The sequence below is a fragment of the Mytilus galloprovincialis genome, chromosome 2, assembly GCF_965363235.1.
Source record: "Mytilus galloprovincialis chromosome 2, xbMytGall1.hap1.1, whole genome shotgun sequence".
Taxonomy (NCBI): Eukaryota; Metazoa; Mollusca; class Bivalvia; order Mytilida; family Mytilidae; genus Mytilus; species Mytilus galloprovincialis.
Window position 1 is genome coordinate 45,059,164 of NC_134839.1, and position 19,605 is coordinate 45,078,768.

At 33.1% G+C, this 19,605-nt stretch overlaps 1 protein-coding gene across 1 annotated transcript in view; it reads right to left on the reverse strand.

Annotated features, from left to right (window-relative positions):
- Positions 1 to 7,461: 7,461 nt before the first annotated feature.
- LOC143063664 (cholesterol side-chain cleavage enzyme, mitochondrial-like) overlaps positions 7,462 to 19,605 on the reverse strand; it is a 29,872-nt gene continuing 17,728 nt past the window's right edge. The window contains exons 6-11 of the mRNA XM_076235933.1: positions 18,577 to 18,713; positions 17,823 to 17,989; positions 15,859 to 15,937; positions 12,389 to 12,545; positions 10,519 to 10,562; positions 7,462 to 8,356 (exon numbers count right to left, since the gene is read on the reverse strand). Of these exons, the coding sequence (XP_076092048.1) occupies positions 8,237 to 8,356; positions 10,519 to 10,562; positions 12,389 to 12,545; positions 15,859 to 15,937; positions 17,823 to 17,989; positions 18,577 to 18,713 (704 nt within the window). The 3' untranslated portion in view covers positions 7,462 to 8,236. The remainder of the gene's footprint in view (positions 8,357 to 10,518; positions 10,563 to 12,388; positions 12,546 to 15,858; positions 15,938 to 17,822; positions 17,990 to 18,576; positions 18,714 to 19,605) is intronic.

The following is a 19,605-nucleotide window of genomic DNA, read 5'->3' on the forward strand; positions in this document are numbered from 1 at the left end:
GAGATGGTATTTTCCCGTTTGAGATTAATTTTTATATTTGCACTGACACAAGTGTGGCTGGATGTGTTGACCGGATCCATTTCATGTATTTTATATTGATCTAAGATTTCACATGGGGTTGATAAGATGTAATCGATTTGAGACTGAGAGTTACCATTGTGATGGATAAAAGTAGACTGTTTTTCTATAGTATATTTCATTTGGAGATCCATAATAAATTTCTTAAATTGTTCATCATGCTTGTTGTATGATATAGGCTAATAGAGTGGCATTAAACTCTCCTGAGATAACAATTTTATGTGTGTCACTAAATTTGAATATGATGTTGAAAAGAATATCTAGGCAATCTGAGTACTCGTCAATGGAGTGTACTGATGGATTGTGAGTTGGTAAGTAGGTACAGATGATGCAGAGTTTTGTTTCTGTATTAATGTCAATGGCTTTCATTTTCATCACTTAACTGTCTTCTGACCTTGAAAAAATGCAGCCTAATAAAATAATGAACACAGGTAAATAAAAACAATTTTGTTGAATGGTATACAATATAAATGGAGAACGGACATATTTTTTATTAAATAAATAATTTTGTTGTTTTTGGTACGAGAACAGAAGTGAAAATTTATAGTCATACCAAACACTTATCAAAGCTGGTATACATTGAAAATAGAGAGAGGAGATATATAAACTTAATAAGTAAAAAAAGCAATTAATAATTAAAAAAAACCATGCAACAGAGACTAAAACATATCCAAAGGATTAAGTATGTTTACGTCATGGACGGCAAAGGCGACATGACTTGTGCAATGCCAAAAATAAAGTATCGTCAGGCAGTAGGATAGTTAGGGGTTCACCTCTATGTAGAAAATGAACGTGGATGTGTATTTATACATCCCGTTAGAAAAGAATACAAATTTAGTGTATATGTTATAACAATGTATTTAGAATTTGGATATTGGACCATCTAGATAAATGTCTAATTTCAAATGTTTAAGTTGTTCTTAAACCACATTTATTCTATTTCTCTCAAATGTACTTTGTTTTAAATTTGACCTGTTAAAACTATTTGTAATGATTTTTGTCGAGCCTTCAACTTGATTTCTACCATACTTGGACAGCAGTTTGTTTATGATTATAAGATAATATCCAGAAATAAATTTTGTAAAAACAAATCCTGTTTTATATCCGTAGTTTACTTATAAATGGACTTAGTTTTCTGCCAGTTACCATTTCATTCACTCTGTGGTTAGAACCTTTCAAATTTTAATAACTTTCTTAAACTATCTTGGATTTCTACCAAACTTGGACAGAAGCTTGTTTATGATCGAAACCTAGTATCTAGAAGGAAATTTTGTAAACATAATTATATATTTCCTGTTTTTCTGTATTTTACTTAATTATGTACGTAGTTTTTCTTCCAGTTAACATTACATATACAATCTGTAGTTAAAATTCCTTAAACATTTATAAGCTTTATATTTAGTAGTCGAGTCACTGGGTTCCGCGGAACCCTTAACTTTTTTTTTGTTATTTAATGTTTACTTATTCAGGGTTATATCTCGTCTTTGTTAAGTGTTTGGTATTACTGTAAATTTGCACTGTTCGTACTATGCACATCAAAATTCTTAATTTTGTAAAAATATTTCTTTTCTCCATTTAAACTGTATACCTTACAACAAGATTATTTTCATTTACCTGTGTATATTATTGTATATGGCGACTTTTTGTTCAAGGGTATTGTTTTTGTTTTTTTAAATGTTATTACTTTAACATCTTAAATCGGTATACTACTGTTACCTTTATTTAGTCACTCCTTATGTTGTTGATTTTGTATTTACATTGTATCATCGATCAAATTTATTCGTTCGGTGTATGTTCACTAATGTTAATAATTATGTCTTTTGATTGAGTTAAGCCATTTCAATTGATATTTCATAGTGTGTCTTTGTATGTAATGATGTAACAATATTGTTTCAGATAAGGGTGAAGGTTGGTACCTTTTATTAAAACGTACCATTGTCCATGTGAAATTGAAAAATCGCCTAAAAGAAACGATTTACAATGCCTTTCAACATAAAAATGGTAGCATACGCTGTAAATTTATAACTTTAGGATATCATAAGGCATATTTTGTTAATAATGAACAAAGGAGTAAACATGCTTTACAAAGGAACAAGGGATCAGTATGGTGGCGTTTCTTATCGACAAAATAATTGTTAAATTTGGACGAAGACATTTTCAACAAATTGTCGGCACTGTGGGAACGAATTGTGCACCTCTCATTGCTGACCTCTTCTTACTTTCATATGAATTGGAGTTCCTTCAGACACACGTCAAAAACAAGAAGACCAAAGAAGCCAGGTTATTTAATTTCACTTTCCGATATATTGATGATGTTCTTTCCATTAACAATCCGAACTTTTCTGATTGGGTTCTATTAATATGTCCCCCTGAAGTGCAAATTAAAGAAACAAATGACACGGCTCCCGTCACCTCCTTTTGAGAATTATACCTCGAATTTGACCTGCAGTCATCTCAGTACCGGAATCTATGACAAACGAGACGATTTTATTTTGAAATTATCAATTTCCCCGTCCTTAGTAGCAATATACCAACTTCACTTGCATATGGGATATACATTTCCCAACATATTAGGTATTTAAAAGCTTGCAGCTCCTACTCAGACTTTGTAAAACGTCACCAGTGTATAAGCAGAAAGCAAGTTGATGAACAAGGGGTATGTCAAAGAACGTCTCGTCCTTTTCCTAAAAATAAATTAATCGGAAGGTACCATGACCGTGTTTAAGAAATAATTGATGCAAGCTATACTTTAATGTAGTTTTAACATGGGTAGGCATTATATTCGTGATTATTTTTGCCCAAGCGATAGTGGTAATGCCTACCCATGTTAAAACTACAATAAACTATAGCTTGCAACAATTATTTTGATTCTGATTAGGACAATAAAGACAATTTCTATGTCCGATGTGTATAAGTGTAGAAGGTTGGTGCAGGCTCTTCCATGAACCTCCCGTTTTTGTTTGTAAAGAAGCAAACTACTGGCACTGTGATTTTTCAGAGGGAGGAGTTTTGAACAGCCGGCATGAACGGTTGTCGTAAATATGTCAATTTCGAAATGCAACACATTATATTCATGATAAATGAATTAGTAACAACATGTGCATCATTTAAGAGTTTGGAAGGGGTTTTTAGCTAATAAAATATATTAAATGCATGCCAATTTGATCAAATTCATTATTCTGCAGTAGCCAATATGATACGCATGTGCAAACAAATTTTATTGGATTTAGAGCATGCGTTTATTCACAAAGCGAAAAAAGGCACGTTATATTAGAATGATTAATGTTCCGTATGAATTTCACAAATATAATTATAAAACAAGATGGTCTTGGAGTATTGATTCTGAGTACTGACGTTGTTTATCACCTTAATAACGTGTTATAGTGTTCTTTTATTTGTTTTTATTAATATTACGTTAACTGTTTGGTCTGTTTTTGGTGATATCCATTTGATCTGTACTTATGTATCCCGTCGTTGTGTTGTTTGTATTAATCATCTTTCATTTTTTCTTATGTGATTTGTCCGTATGACTTTTTGTATTCAGTCTTTCATACATGTAACGTGGCTCAGTACCTAAACATCCCGCCATTGTGTTATTGTTCTATTATATTTTTTGTATACTCTGAATGACAAACTAATTTTCGATCTCTACCTGTGTAAAGTTTACATTCTGACGTCAAACGCGCGGTTCTGCGTCGTAGTTGACGTTCATCTAACCATTCGGTTCCAGTGCTTGAAATATTCCAATCCTTTCAGGAATATGACATTTGTTATCCATTCGTTTAATGTGTTTGAGCTTTTTAATTTGCCTTAGGGATTATTTGATTAGGGACTCTTCATTTTAAATTTTCCTCGGAGTTCAGTATTTTTGTGATTATACTTTTTATGTGTGGATATAAAATACAAAAATAAGTCAGCAATGAATAAGGTTGTTAAATTTGATATATATATAAACTAGATGTGTCAAAGCGACACGAATGGCCCCGTCCCAATAAAAATGAAAAATCTGCCATTTCAATATAAACACATGTGGATGCAAACATGATGGTAGTGTCACATATAAAAAAATCCGCTCAAAATCTGGAGGCGTATAGAAAAAAAATCTGTATAACTGTGATTTTCAATAATTTATCAAAGTCCAAAGCCCGTAATTTCAGCAAAAATTAGCGGAGCGGAATGAAACTTGAACTTGATCTGTAACTCATCATGGTTAACTCACACACCAAAAAATCAGCCCAATATCTGAAGGCGTTTAGAAAAATAGTCCGTATAACTGTGATTTTCAACAATTTCTCAAAGTCCAAAGCCCGTAATTTCGGGAAAAAAAATAATGGAGCGGAACAAAACTTAAACATGATCTGTAACTCATCATGGTTAACTCGCATACCAAAAATCAACCCATTGTCTGAAGGCGTTTAGAAAAAAAATACGTATAATGGTTTGTTGTGGAATGACGGAATGACGGAATTTCGGAATTACTGAATTTCGGACAAGGGTAAAACTATATGGCACCGACAACTTCGTTGCGGGGCCATAAAAAAGAAGATGTGGTATGATTGCCAATGAGACAACTCTCCACAAGATACCAAAATGACACAGAAATTAACAACTATAGGTCACCATACAGCCTTTAATAATGAGCAAAGCCCATACCGCATAGTCAGCTATAAAAAGTCCCGAAATGACAATGTAAAACAATTCAAACGAGAAAACTTACGGCCAAATTATTTATAAAGAAATGAACGAAAAGCAAATGTATAACCCATAAACAAACGACAACCACTGAATTACAGGCTCCTGACTTGGGACAGGCACATACATACAGAATGTGACGGACTTAAATATGTTAGCGGGATCCAAACCTTCCCTTAACCTGGAACAGTGGTATAATAGTACAACATAAGAACGAACTATAAAAATCATTTGAAAAAGGATTAACTCATCAGATGGATATAAATACAATATGCCTTTTGTGCTTCTTTGTTAAATACTTTTTTTGTTTTTATTGTGATTAAGATTATAACACAATAGTTACTGTTGTACCCCTATTTGTTGCATTTTTACCTATAGTGTGTCTCTTTGTTTTGTTCACACATCGTTTTAAATACAATGGATTTTGATGCGACTGTCATACAAGTGAGAGCTTTGGCTAGCTTTCAAACCAGGTTGAATCCACCATTTCTTACTTAAGAAAATGCCTGTACCAGGTCAGTAATATGACAGTTGTTATCCCTTCGGTTGATGTGGTTGAACCTTTGCTTTTGTCATTTGATTAGGGACTTTCCTGTTTGAATTTTCCTCTGAGCTACGTATTTTTGTGATTTTACTTTTTAAACCCGCTGCATTTGTACATCTGTTCTAAGTCAGGAACCTGATGTTCAGTAGTTGTCGTTTGTTCATATGTTTCATAAGTGTTTCCCGTTTCTCCTTTTTGATATAGATTAGACAGTTTGTTTTCCCGTTTGCATGGTTTTACACTAGTACTTTTGGGGGCCCTTTACAGCTTACAAGTCGATGTCGATGTGTTGAAGACCGTACTTTGACCTATAATGGTTTACTTTCACAAATTGTGACTTGTCTCATTGGCACTCATACCACATCTTCTTATATCTTTGTCAGAAACCTGCTTTGTCAAATATGTCATTAGAATCCAAATTCAGAGCTGTATCAAGCTTGCTTGTTGTGTCCATAGTTGTTTGTGATTATTATATGAATTGCACAATTGATAGAAATTGTAAGTAGATTCATAGTTCAAAATAGATACAGCATCAATTTCTAATTTTAAAGAAGAAACTGTGGTATATTGTTTAATTTTGTGAATATAATATGAATAGCACAAATTAAATTGTAAGAAGTATCATAGTTTAAAAATTTACATGGCCAGGATCATATATAGATATACTGTTCCCAGATAAGGCAAGGCATCAAATTATTATTTTCCAAAACAAACAACATATATATAAACATAGTTTGAAATATACTAATAATAAGATCCATTTGGTTTCATCTGGTGATCCGTTTATTTGACAAACACCAATGGCAGTCAGCAGGTTAAAAGAAATTTTGAACATCAGTTGTCCGACCTGCTAGTTAAATGCGTTTTGTTAAAAGATACTTTTCCACTTTTTTGTTCTTTTTTAAAAATGATATAAAATGTTTGTGGTGTATTTAGACCCCATTACCAAGAAATTTGTTAAGCATGCACACGTATAAAAAAGTGCAGTTTTTATCCAACACAATCATAGGTTTGAACATTGTTTTCAATTTAGATGTATATATATATATATATATACAACTCGTTTAAGAATCAACCCAACAATGTTAGATCCGTAAATTTGCTTTTGCAAATTTTTTGTTCTTCCCTCGCCGGGATTCGAACCCATGCAATATCGCGACACCAAATCGCCTGCACTGTAGCCGTCCCGCTAGACCACACGACCACCTGGGCTTCAGCCATGTATCACCATCACTGCTGGTGATCCGATGGATAAATCTGTTGTAGAGTTGTTACTGGCTCAGACGTACTTATATATATACAAGTCTAAATTGAAAACTACGTTCAAACCTATGATTGCGTTGGATAAAAACCGCAATTTTTATACGTGTGCATGTAAAACAAATTTCGTTGTTAAAGGGTCTAAATACAGCACAAACAACATTTTCCAAAAGACCAAAAAAGTGAAAAAGTATATTTAAACAAAACGCATTTGACTAACAGGTCGAAGATACATCAATATATACATATATATTGTTGGGTTGATGTTTAGACGAGTTGTATACACAGAATGTACACAGCCATGTATCACTATTACTGCTGGTGATCCGATTGATAAATCTGTTGTAGAATTGTCACTGGTTCAGACGTACTTATAAATATAATTATTTCTGTGACTGTATCTTACATTAATTTGTAGGATCCTTTACTCTAAATAATTTAGCTGATCTGTAAAAATAAATTCTTCATGCTTTATATATCATGTACTGTAGTACGACCCTAGATAAAAACTGACGTGGAAAGGTAACACCCGGCCACCGAAAGCTTCATTTTTATGAAGCCCAGGCCTCACGGTCATAAAACTTTCGAGCATGATTTTTGTACTCAGACTCGAAAATCAACCAATCAAATTGCTGGATTTCATGTTTCGAGCATGATTTTTGTGCTCCGAGCACTGAGCAAAGTTTTATGCCTTCAAGGCCAGGTGATCGTTGGTCTGGCACGCCGGTTACAATGCAGGCGATGGGTTCGAATCCCGACGAGGGAACAACACCAAAGGAGTAGGGGCATTAGGCCTGGTTTTGGCCCAAGAAAATAAAATGTTTGATAACTTTTTCAAATTGGCACATAATATTTGAAATGCATAGTGTCAAGAAATATCAATGAAAAACATTAAGATTTTTATGTGATGACGTCACAATTACGTCATAATATGTACTATTTTCACAAAAAACGATAAAAAATACAGAATTTATGCAGTTTTCAATCTTTATTTCTGTTGTGGAAACATCATGCGCAGCCAAGAAACAACAAACTAATTTAACAGAAGCTTTATTATAACTATTGACAAAATCTCACCAAATATAAAGTTGTTTCTTGGGTGCGCATATACTTTTTTATAATCTAAAATATACTTAAAAATTTGATGAAAAACATCGACAATCACGAAATTTTACAAAATATGCAAATTAAGTCATGATTTGTTGCCATGGTTACTTGTTCAATGTCCAAAATTGTTTTGTTTTTCTGAATACCTTGTACCTTAAATACTGTACAGTAATTTAAAAATATGTATGATAACTTTTAAATTTGCAGTTTCGAATTCCTAGTAAAAAATGACTTTGCTCTACATGGACACATTCTAAGATACATATTATCACAGACATAGGGACCATAATCAGACTGTAAAGGAATTTGAAAGCTGTCCTAAAATAATCATAGCTATTAAGATTTCAGGACTGTCCTAGACATTTTTTATTCTAGTGTCACTGGTCTCTTGTAGACGAAATGCACGTCTGGCTAACTTATTTATTTACCTTGAGTTTATCTACATGTACACACACAAAAACATTAAGAATGTATCATAAGATTAAACACTAAAGAAATTGACGAAATGGATTTTTAAGCAGAAGAATATAATGCAATAACAATATTAATGTCAATTTAGTCAGTAAGATGTCGTAATACCGTGTTGATTTTGACTGGCCTGCTTGGTGTCAGTAGTAATTTCACTACTTGATCCATTTCAGCATCATCCGTAGAAAATTCAAACTGTTGGCAAAACTAAAATATCAAAGTATTTTTTAAAAGTAAAATCACAAAAATACAGAACTCCGAGGAAAATTCAAAACGGAATGTCCATTATCAAATGGCAAAATCAAATGGTAAAACACATCAAACGAATGGACAACTATCATATTCCTGACTTGGTACACGCATTTTCAAATGTAGAAATTGGTGGATTAAACCTGGTTTTATAGCGCTAAACCTCTCACTTGTATGACAGTCACGTCATATTCTATTATATTTACAACGATGCGTGAACAAAACAGACATAATAGGTAAATTTGTCAAAATATGAGTACAGCAGTCATCACCGTGTCACGATTTCAATCAGAACAATAAAGTTTATGTTTAATGGATAAATAATTTGGATCAAGTTTGGTAATATGAAATTAGAATGTTCTGAGTTTTTTTTAGTTCTTTGTGACCATTGCAATGAATATTTGCTTAACTTATATATAAGCAAACATAACATAAGGAAAACTTACATTCTTTTGTTTTAAAATGAAATGATTTATTTGGTCGACGAAACTACTCATTTTCTTTTCATTTTCCCATTTCTAAAATAGATCATTTGATCAGGTATGTCAACACTAAATCCATTTTTAATTGACTAGAATTGTCAATTTTCTACAAAAGTCGGTGTTTCTATGGCAAACCCGCTTCCAAAGTACTAGAATTTGCTTCTTGGCTAGTGATACCCGAGAGAATAAGAATCCACACTCAGAGGAATAGACCCAGTGGTAGTAACTAGCTGTAACGAGGACAATTTCCCACTGATTTGTATTTGGTTTTTTTCTTCAGAAACAAGTGCATGTGAACGAAACGCACGTCTGGCGTACAAACATATAAGTAAGCCCGGTATTTTCGGTGAGTTAAAAACGAGCTCAATTCTACGAAAATAGACACAAAACACAAAGAATCATCGATTAAGGAGAAAATACAACTGTGGAATCTTTACGCGAAAGCATGCAGAATGAACTAGAAGGTTGTCGAAGTTGATTTAGACACAGCCAGAGGTTATCAATCGACAGTGACCACGGTTCCAAAAAGATAGAACTTTTTATGGGGATAATGCTAAGAGATATGTATCACCTTGTTAGGATAGCTGACATCGTTGATAACCAGATGGTTGAATGCAAAGACGTTGTTTTCGCCATTTACACAAATCCAGAGAGGCTGTTTCCTTGAAAATGACATACTTGCAGCATCAGTCAATTCATAAACTCTGTACTAACACCCTACCCCCTATTTGCCGAATCAGGTTGACCGTGTCTTAAAAAATTACGCGACACAAGTTATATCAAAGCGATACTGTTAACAGATAAAGCCTTACGCGCCCTACTGATTGTAAATTGTATATCAAATGTATGCCATATAGGTCATTGGTGGCTATATTATTTCTCCTTTTAGCATTCGACGAAAGTCGCGGAAAGCAAGACATGTGTTTTGCTCTTCTGGCGAGGTGAGCAACTATTTTTTTTTTCTGTTTGAGTCAGTTTAATAGGAACTACTTGTGATAGATCGATGATATAGATTTAATTACTATCAGTTTGACGACTGTTTATAGGCCATGTCCTCTAGGGCATGATCCAGTGACTTTAGATTACCGTAATTTACAACTATCAATGTTAAGTTTTCTGCCTAAATCAGGTTATTAGGAACTACTTGTGATTGATCAATGATATTTTCTATACAGTTGCATTACTATCAGTTTGATGTCTATTCCAAGGCCCTGTTCCCTAGGTCATGGTCCAGTGATGTTCATTTAATGAGCAATTTTAATGTAATGTTATCTGTCTAAGTCAGTTACGACAAACGAGACATATTTCTCTGTGTAAACAGTTTATGATATATTATAAGCTTATTTGTAAATCTAAATACTGGATTGATAAAGGAAAAACCCCGACGTTAAACGCTGACATAAAAAATGACATAACGTCATAAAATCATCAACAATGTTATCAATACCAACGTGTCAGTCTTTACAAGTCCTTATTCAAGATGAACAAAAAAATGAAAAAATACTGAACGCCGAGGAAAATTATCAACGGAAAGTCAATAAGCAACTGAAATAATATTTTCCCATGAAAATAATTATGTTGTGTATTAGTTTTAGTTATATATACAACATAAATACCATTAAACTTTGAAAGTCTTACTTTGAGGATAAAGAGCTTCATTTCCATTTCAGCCATTTTTTTACCTGAAAAGAACATTCATAAATAGTGGAAAACAAAATCTACAGACTTTGACATGCCTCAATTAAAAATGATGGCATCATTCCGTTTATATTGGTTGGTAACATTGGTATAAGGTTGCATCAAACAAAATTGTTTGCATACACTATTGGACAAGATGTTTTTAAATGTGTATCAAGCCAAAATGTACCTTTCTTTTAAGACTTTAATGAAGTCGATGTGCTGTGATTTTCATATGGTATTTGACATTTCAAAGAGGGGAGAAATATACCAGAGGGACTGTCAAACTCATAGATCGAAAATTAACTGACAACACCAAGGAACACGAATCCCACCAAAAACTGGGAGTGATCTCATGTGCTCCGGGAGGGTGAGCAAATCCTGTTCCACATGTCGCACCCGTCGTGTTGCTCATGTTATTACAAACCCGGTAAATAGTGTAATTCTATAGGTCACATTCATTAAAAGGGATGAAGATTGTAGTTACGACATAAGGAAAATATCCGATATCATCTGTGCAACGGTTATTCCAAAACGGTCGATCAACTCGTGATGGCGTCCGTAAAATTTACGAAAGGATGATTTCAACTTCACCATTTGGAACTCTTGGTTTAATAGTTTTCTTGTGAGCAACAACCTTCTATCAAGGAAAACATGATAGGAAAAACAAGCTCGGAAATATCGTATCAATTAGGATATATATATTCCGTATGCAGGCGCTGCTGGAATGTTGCTACATAGAGATGGAAAGTTCACAATTTCGAAGCTGAAATCATCTCTTTTGTCGTAAAGTTTTGTTTTCAACCGACTCTCAATGACAATTTCTATATGTAAGTCAAGGTATGAGACAGACTTAATTATATCTCTTGTTTCCTTTCCCTCTAGTTGGGTTAGATGCGTTCAAAATAGTCACCTATTTTTTAATTGTTTAACGAGAGAACATCATTTTATAGCGGAAAGTAAAGTTAAAGGATATTGCTAACTTCTTATTCTTCTTCCTAAGAAGTTCATGTATGAAGTCAGCCTCATCATAATAATCAAGGAACAAGTCGGAAAGAAGAAGGACACAATTGGTTCCTATTGGAATGACGACAGGCTGCTGAAAAAACATGTCCTCCAAACGTAACAAATATGTTGTCAATCAAGAAATCAAGCATCCGATAATGTCAGTTTCAGAGAATTTTTCGTTTGAATCAGAGTGATTCTTTACAAAGTAGGATTTATCCCTCCCTAATACAAGAAACTTGTATCTACGTTTGCAATTTTTTTTACGAAACAAATCTATACCAACTCTTTCAATTTGTCTTTTATTTTGGAATGGGGAACACTTATGTAAAGTGTAGAGAAGTCAAATGTTTTAATATTATTGCAAGGTAAAACAGTCTTAGAGTGCAAAAATTGTGTATCTAACTTTGCATAATTTGTTTATATTGTAAATATTGGTTAATAAGTGAGCTATGACATAACTTAAGATTTAGTTCTCTCTAAGGACTCTCTTGTCATACTCCTTTGCAGTTTGATAATCCATAAAAGTACACAAGTACTTACAGCACAATTGCCTGAATTTCAGGAGTTATGATAGGGATATAACGTATTATACTTGTAAACTGTAGGTAAATAATCTATATAGTTCCATACTTTATAGTCACTCTCCCACCAAATATCAATCCTGTATTGCTATTATAAAAGTCCAGGAACATTCTCATTTAAAACATTAAACGTATTACGAACCTCTCCGTTTGAAAAGGGTATTTTCGTAAATATTTTTTCGGCAATGGGCATGTGAATTTTACAGTTTGTTATTTGATATTAAACATATTATAATATATACCTAAGCACATTCTTGGTCCAAAACCGAAGAAAACATCACGATTAAGCTTTTTTATTTTGGCATTATCAGTCATCCATCTCTCTGGTACAAATTTGTCTGGGTTTGGGAAAAGAACCGAATTTCTTGCCATTACGTACATTGAAATAGCAACATTGGTCTGAAATGAAGCACATGCTTTTCACAATTAATGTATCACATGCACAAATATGAATAATATCATAAGACGATTAGATTTGTGTAAACTAAGACCGCTCTTTTTATGTATTAACAAATGGCATTTGTCCATTTTTGAAAGCTGCACGGTGACATATAACTTCTTAAATGCACGTCGTTTGGACAATGTTATTTATTTTTTCAATTGGAATCATACCACATCTGCTTATTTCATATTATTAATTTGCTGCGTCTAAAGCACTTTTCATGTTCTATCTACTATTAGAAATGCCCAAACCAGAATATTTGAAGCCAAGGATGTATAAATGCATTAATGCATGGTATATAACAAAAAGAGATATAAAATGAATCGACAAAATCTATCTTCGGCCATCTATCACATAAAGGGATGGAATCCAAAAACTCTAATAACTTCTAAATTTATCTACAATACAATTGAATAAACAAGAGCACAATGGTAAAGTATTTATAATTGATGATTTGAAGTTTTACTAGTAGTTGCGTATGCCTAGTGCTGATGATAAACGAATGAACAAACAATCGATTTGAAGGACGACAGAAAGCAATTGTGAATAAAACGGACAAAAATTTAGCTCAACATTTCCCGCATTACTAAGATCTACTAAGCTTGTTTCTTGCAACTGAAATTCTAAACTGTTTTTGATTCAGCAAACCAGAGCACAATTTGTTGTTTTGACTAAAGAGGCTTAGAAAAATTTCTTCCCCATGCAATCTTAGCAAACATATGGAATGTATAGACATATAACAATTAGTTCTCATTGACATGTCATAATTAAACAATAAATGTGTATATAAATTTGAATTTTATTGCACCATGTTAAATCTTGTATCTGTGATTTGTAAAAGACAACTGGACCATCATAGATTCATCATATTATGACATGGATATCAGGCTTGTCGATAATCCTACTGGAATGTTTAACCAGACAGAACTAAACGAGGTTACAGGTTTTTCATATGAAAATGATTGGCAGACGGGCATTATGGCATAAGGCACCATCAAATTACAATTATAAACAGATGAGTACATTTACCAACTTTGAGCCATTGCTTATTTTGAAATACTTCTTGTATTAGGGTATGATTAAATGTAGAATAATCGCTGTGTGTATTTTGTCCTCTAGCATCACTAAAGAGACACGATTGTCGAAATGCGCATCTGTAGCAGAAACAAATGTATCGTTAATGTTAAACTGTGGAATGTCAGTTAATAGTTAAATATTTTGCTTGAATAAATATCAATTCACAATCAAGTGACATAATACCCCCTCCTTCTCGTTCCAACCCTTAAAGTAAAATCTTTATTCATTTACAACCGAATAAGAAACAACCATATTCTTGACAATGTGTATACCAAACATTATAACTGAGATAATTTATGCCAATAATGCGGAACTGGAATATCCAATTATCTAAAATCTAGTAAACGTTCCCCTGATAATTTGCACATGTCCTGTCTTTTAAAATCAATGATTGGTGAGTTAATAGTTATCAAAGGTACCAGGATTATAATTTAATACGCCAGACGCGCGTTTTGTCTACATAACACTCATCAGTGAGCAGATCAAAATAGTTATAAAGCCAAAATTGAACAAAGTTGAAGAGAATTGAGGACCCACAATTCCTAAAAGTTGTGCCAAATACGGCTAAGATCATCTATTCCTGGGACAAGAAAATCCTTAGTTTTTCGAAAAATTCAAAGTTTTGTAACAGGAAATTTATAAATAAAGGCGACAGTAGTATACCGCTGTTCAAACTCATAAATCCATGGGCAAAAAACAAAATCGGGGTAACAAACTAAAACTGAGGGAAACGCATAAATATAAGAGAACAACGACACAATACTACAACGTAACACACACAGAAACGGACCAAGCATCAGACAAAATCCCACGAGAATAACAAATATAACATCAAAACCAAATACAAGAATTTGGGATAGACAAGTACCGTGACACGGTGATATAAAAATGACCATATAATTGATATCCATGTCAACACCGGAGTGCTGCCTTCTGGCCTGGTAATACCATTGGGGACGAAAAGTTAAATCCCGAGTTTCATATAATTTCACAAATTTAAACGGACAATTTCTAAAAGTTTTGTAATCAATCATATCAATACAGAAGAACTGACTGCTGAAAAGTAAAATTACTAAAATGCTGAACTCTGAGGAGAATTTAAAACAGAAAGTCCTAAACAAAAGACAATATCAAAAGCTTAAACACACCAAACGAATGCGATAATGCTCCAGAGGAGCCCCGCGCAGTATAGAAAGAAGAATGGATAACAACTGTCATATTTCTGACTTGGTACAGGCATTTTCTTATGTAAAAAATGGTGGATTAAACCTGGTTATATAGCTAGCTAAACCTCTCACTTGTATGAAAGAGGGACGAAAGATACCAGAGGGACGGCCAAACTCATAGATCTAAAATAAACTGAAATTGCCATGGCTAAAAAAGAAAAAGACAAACAGACAAATAATAGAACACAAAACACAACATAGAAAACTAAAGACTTAGCAACACGAACCCTACCAAAACTTGAATCGATCTCAGATGCTCCGGAAGGGTAAGCAGATCCTGCTCCACATGTGGCACCCTTCGTGTTGATCATTTTATTACAAACCAGGTAAATAGTCTAATTAGGTAAGTCACATTGGTGAGAAGGGAACTGGATTGGAGTTACGACATAAGGAAAATATCTGATATCATCTGTGAAACGGATATTCCATAACAGTTAACCAACTCGTGATGGCGTCCGTAAAATTTACCATTTTGAACTCTTGGTTATGGCAGTAGCATCAAATTCTGAGCCGTGATACCCTCGGGGACTGATAGTGGTATCGATCCAGTACTGTAAATTATGAAAACAACACATTATAAATTGCATGCGTCTGAGGCGCTTTTCTGGATTTACCTTTATCAGGAGCGGTCAAAGTCAAATATTTGTAAAGGCAAGAATATATAATCACCTGAACGATATCAATCAGATTTTTTTTTCATTTACTATGTCGAAAACGACAAAGTATCCGAGAGAAGCCCGTTATAATATATAAACAGTAATCAACAATACATCTCCAAGTCAGTCTAGAAATGACTGAATAACATGTCAGAGGTTAAATAGTGCCGGGTCTGGAAATATTGTAAATACATTTAACGTTTGAAGATTCTTTAATAACAAAAAAATCATCACGGATGGGTTCTCAGGATTACACTGGTAGTATTATATAAACTGTAAAAGATAGTTCAGTAGAACAACAATATATTTACCTGAGGTGGTATCATAATACCTTTCACTTCCATGCAGTCTTTTATTATGCGACTTGTAAAGAATCCAACCGGGTGCAATCTACGAGCAAAAGTAGGTTCGATTTAAAAGGTAAAGTACTATTTAAAGAAATAAAGAAGTTATTTTTAAAACAAAATGCATCTAGAAAAGTAAACAAAACGTTATTAAGGATATTGTTACCTTTAAGATAAAAGAAATTATATAAATAGACATAACTCATCGAAATTAGTAACCAGCATTTGTATTATATTTTTTTTTTACACATAATGGCATACGAAAACAAGAAAATCACATTGAATGAGAACTTTTAACATTTTTATTATATTTTTCATAGATTGTAACGATGCTTTATAGGTGACACATTATCACTTGACGTAGAATTATTACAGCAAAATGTATCGAGTGTGTAGGTAAATGCAATTCTTTTGGTTGGCTTGCTTGCTAGCTAAACAATGAAGTCATTATTATGTTTGATATATTACCCTCTTTTAAAAGAAGACTGCCTGATAGATAGACAATCTATCTGTCTAAAGGACTAGACAACTCCGAAAGGACGGTAGTAAAGTTAACCTAGTAATGACCTGACGGTTCAGCTAACTAGCAAGGTATACAAGTCATTACCTTTATATTCAGAATCAATGCATTTTGCTGTAAGTAAATTTTAATTTAAATGCATGGAAGTAAGAATAGCTATAAAAGTTCTCACTGGCGATGTATTGACCTATCATTCACCGGGGAATAACCTTTTATGGTTTTTGATTTATAAACGAGTTTTCTATCATAAAAATGACGACAGAGAAGAATTAAAACAAACTGGTAACGACCAGGTTAGAACCCTATCAAGTGACGAAGAAACAATGCTTGGAAAGTAATCTAGTAGAGATGACGATAGCTCTAACGAAAAGTAAAATAACAGAAAAAAGAGCTACGAGGAAAATTAAACGGAAAGTCCGTAAGCAAATGGCAAATTCAAAAGCTCAAACATATTCAACGAATGGATAACAACTGTCACATATCGCACTTTCAAGGTCATTAATATTTCACAGACAAAGACTACCTGAACATACGAGACTAATACAAGCAAGATGTTTAGGTGGCTAAAAAACCCAGGTTTAATCCACTATTTTCTACATAAGGAAATACCTTTACCAAGTGCAGAATATGAATGTTGTTTCATATTCGTATGATGTGTTTGAACTTTTGATTTTGCAAATAATTAAGAGACTTTCCGTCGGAGTTTGGTATCTTTATTATCACTTATGATTTGTTATGAAAAAATAAGAAACAGAAATCTTACTATTTGGCTAAGATGAGAAATGTTTACATCTCGAACATGTCATCAAATCTGATCGATTTCGGAAATTTAAATAGTAGAATTTATTAGCTATATCAATACATAATTCGCTGTTTATCCTATAGCATTTTGGGTGTTTGATACTAAACAATAAAGGAAAGGGTAATCAAACATGACCCCTTTTGTAATATTATCAGCTTTTAGATAAGTTACAAGCAAAGCTAAAAGAATAAATTGAAAGTACTTGTTTTAATCAGATGGCAAGAAACCAGAAAACAATACTGCTTTAGTGTCCAGTTTAAAAGTTAAAACAAAATTCAACACATTTCTTTTCAGTTATTTTCTTGTTTTGCAGATTCTATAAAAAGGTAATACCACGCTGTATTGTTTTATACTTTTATAGCTATGACGTTAGAGAAAACAAATTCCTTACAGATAGCATTATAGTACACATAGAATTGTCATACTTGCGCCTATCAATAGAAGTGTCTGGCATTTTATACTGTGAGTTTCAATTGTATACTTTAGATAACGGCTCGAAATGTATGACGTTAATGAAGAATCGATATTATATGAAGCATAACAAATTTCGTTTTAGTTTTATATTTGTCTTAATTCAAAATGAATAAATTCGAAAGTTTGAGTTTCAACCTTAACGTTTCCCAAAGAACAGCACTGAGGAATTCTAGTTTATCCAAGTCGGTCTTCTCCAAACTTGGTCGTCCTTCCAATATCATTTCAACTTCAGATATAATTGTATCCTGTGCAGCAGGATGACATGCTAGTTCATAGAGACACCATTGTAAGGTTGTATTTGTCTGAAACAGAAAAGAAGAAAAATAAAGGCCTTATGTCACTCACATTTACAATATCCTTAATGTCTGAATATAAAAAAGATAAGATGTGGTTGCAAATAATACATCTCTTCCAAAGACTGAAACAGTTATTGACAAATATAGGTCACCAAATAGCCTTTAACAATGAGCAAAGCCCATACTGCATATTCAGTTATAAGAGGCCCCGAAATGACAAACGTAAAACAATTCAAACGTGAAAACAAACGGCCAAATTAATTTATGTACAAAAAAAATGAACGAAAAACAAATATGTAACCTAGTAACAAACAATAATCACTGAATTACAGGCTCTTGACCTTGGAAAGGTACATACACACATAATGGGGTGGTGTTAAACATGTTTAGCGCTATTTCAATCCTCTCTATATCCTTGGACAATAGTGTAACAGTATAACATAAGAACAAACTATACAAATCAGTTTAGAAAAACCTCATCAGTTGGGTACACATAGAAATACATCTAACAAAAACACATTGTGGACGTGACCGGGTAAAGAAGTTAAGAAAGTAAAAACATTGGTTGGATGGTTCCATTATTTTAAACTTACTGTGTCTATGCTGGCAACAAGTAAATCTGTCAAGTTAATGTAGATTTCTTTATCGTTAAGTTTTCTGTTCTGCAACAAATGTGACAGAATACTACAATCAGATGTGTCGTTTGAATGCCTTTCAATCATATCCATAGCTGTAATGAAAAGTTTTTATTTGCATTAATCAACGATGATCTCGGGTTAGCCTATGGAATAAAAAGAGAAAACGAATTTTTCTTCAACATCAAAAAACATTATTTGCAATAAACTTAGTTCGCAAATTCATCGAGTATTATTTATTATGTGGCGAACAGAACCTTCAACATTGTCGTCTTAACGCAGCCGGTTCAATTGAATTAAAATTAAACTAAGTATATAATATTTCAGTTTGTCCTGTAGTGTTACATTGAGGGAAAACAAATGAAGATTATTCATATCAAATTATGTCGAATCTTCTTGTTAAGTTGAAAAAGACCCAAAATATAATAAAAAGTTATTAATTAGTTTATTCTTTAACTCTTCCATTTTCTTATTTTATTTACGGTGAGAGAAACCTTACCTAAAAAGATTTTTCCCTCGAAACACATTATACCATGTGAAAGAGAGCCAAAAGATACCACTGTGATATTTCCATGGTTGGCATAAACAATAGGAACATGATGTATATTCGTTCTCAAAAACAAGAAACATTATGGCTCGTTCCCACGGACATTTAATTCGAATTGAATTCGAATCGAATGCGAATCGAATTCGCTTATCGCGTTCACACACTTTCTTTTTTTAATTCGAATTGATTCGAATTAACTAGTTCGAATTAGTCAATTCGCATTAGAAATACGTTTTTGTAAATGCGAATTAAGAGGCTGTCCAAGTAAATATCAGGCTAATCCTATGATATGGGTGGCACAACATAATTTTTTCCCAACTGAATTTTTGGTTCCAATACAATGTTTATATCATACAAAGGATATATATGTCAAAGATATTTTTGAATCAACAGTGGATGGCTCAGAAAATGATTTTAAAGTTCACTAACAATGCAACAAA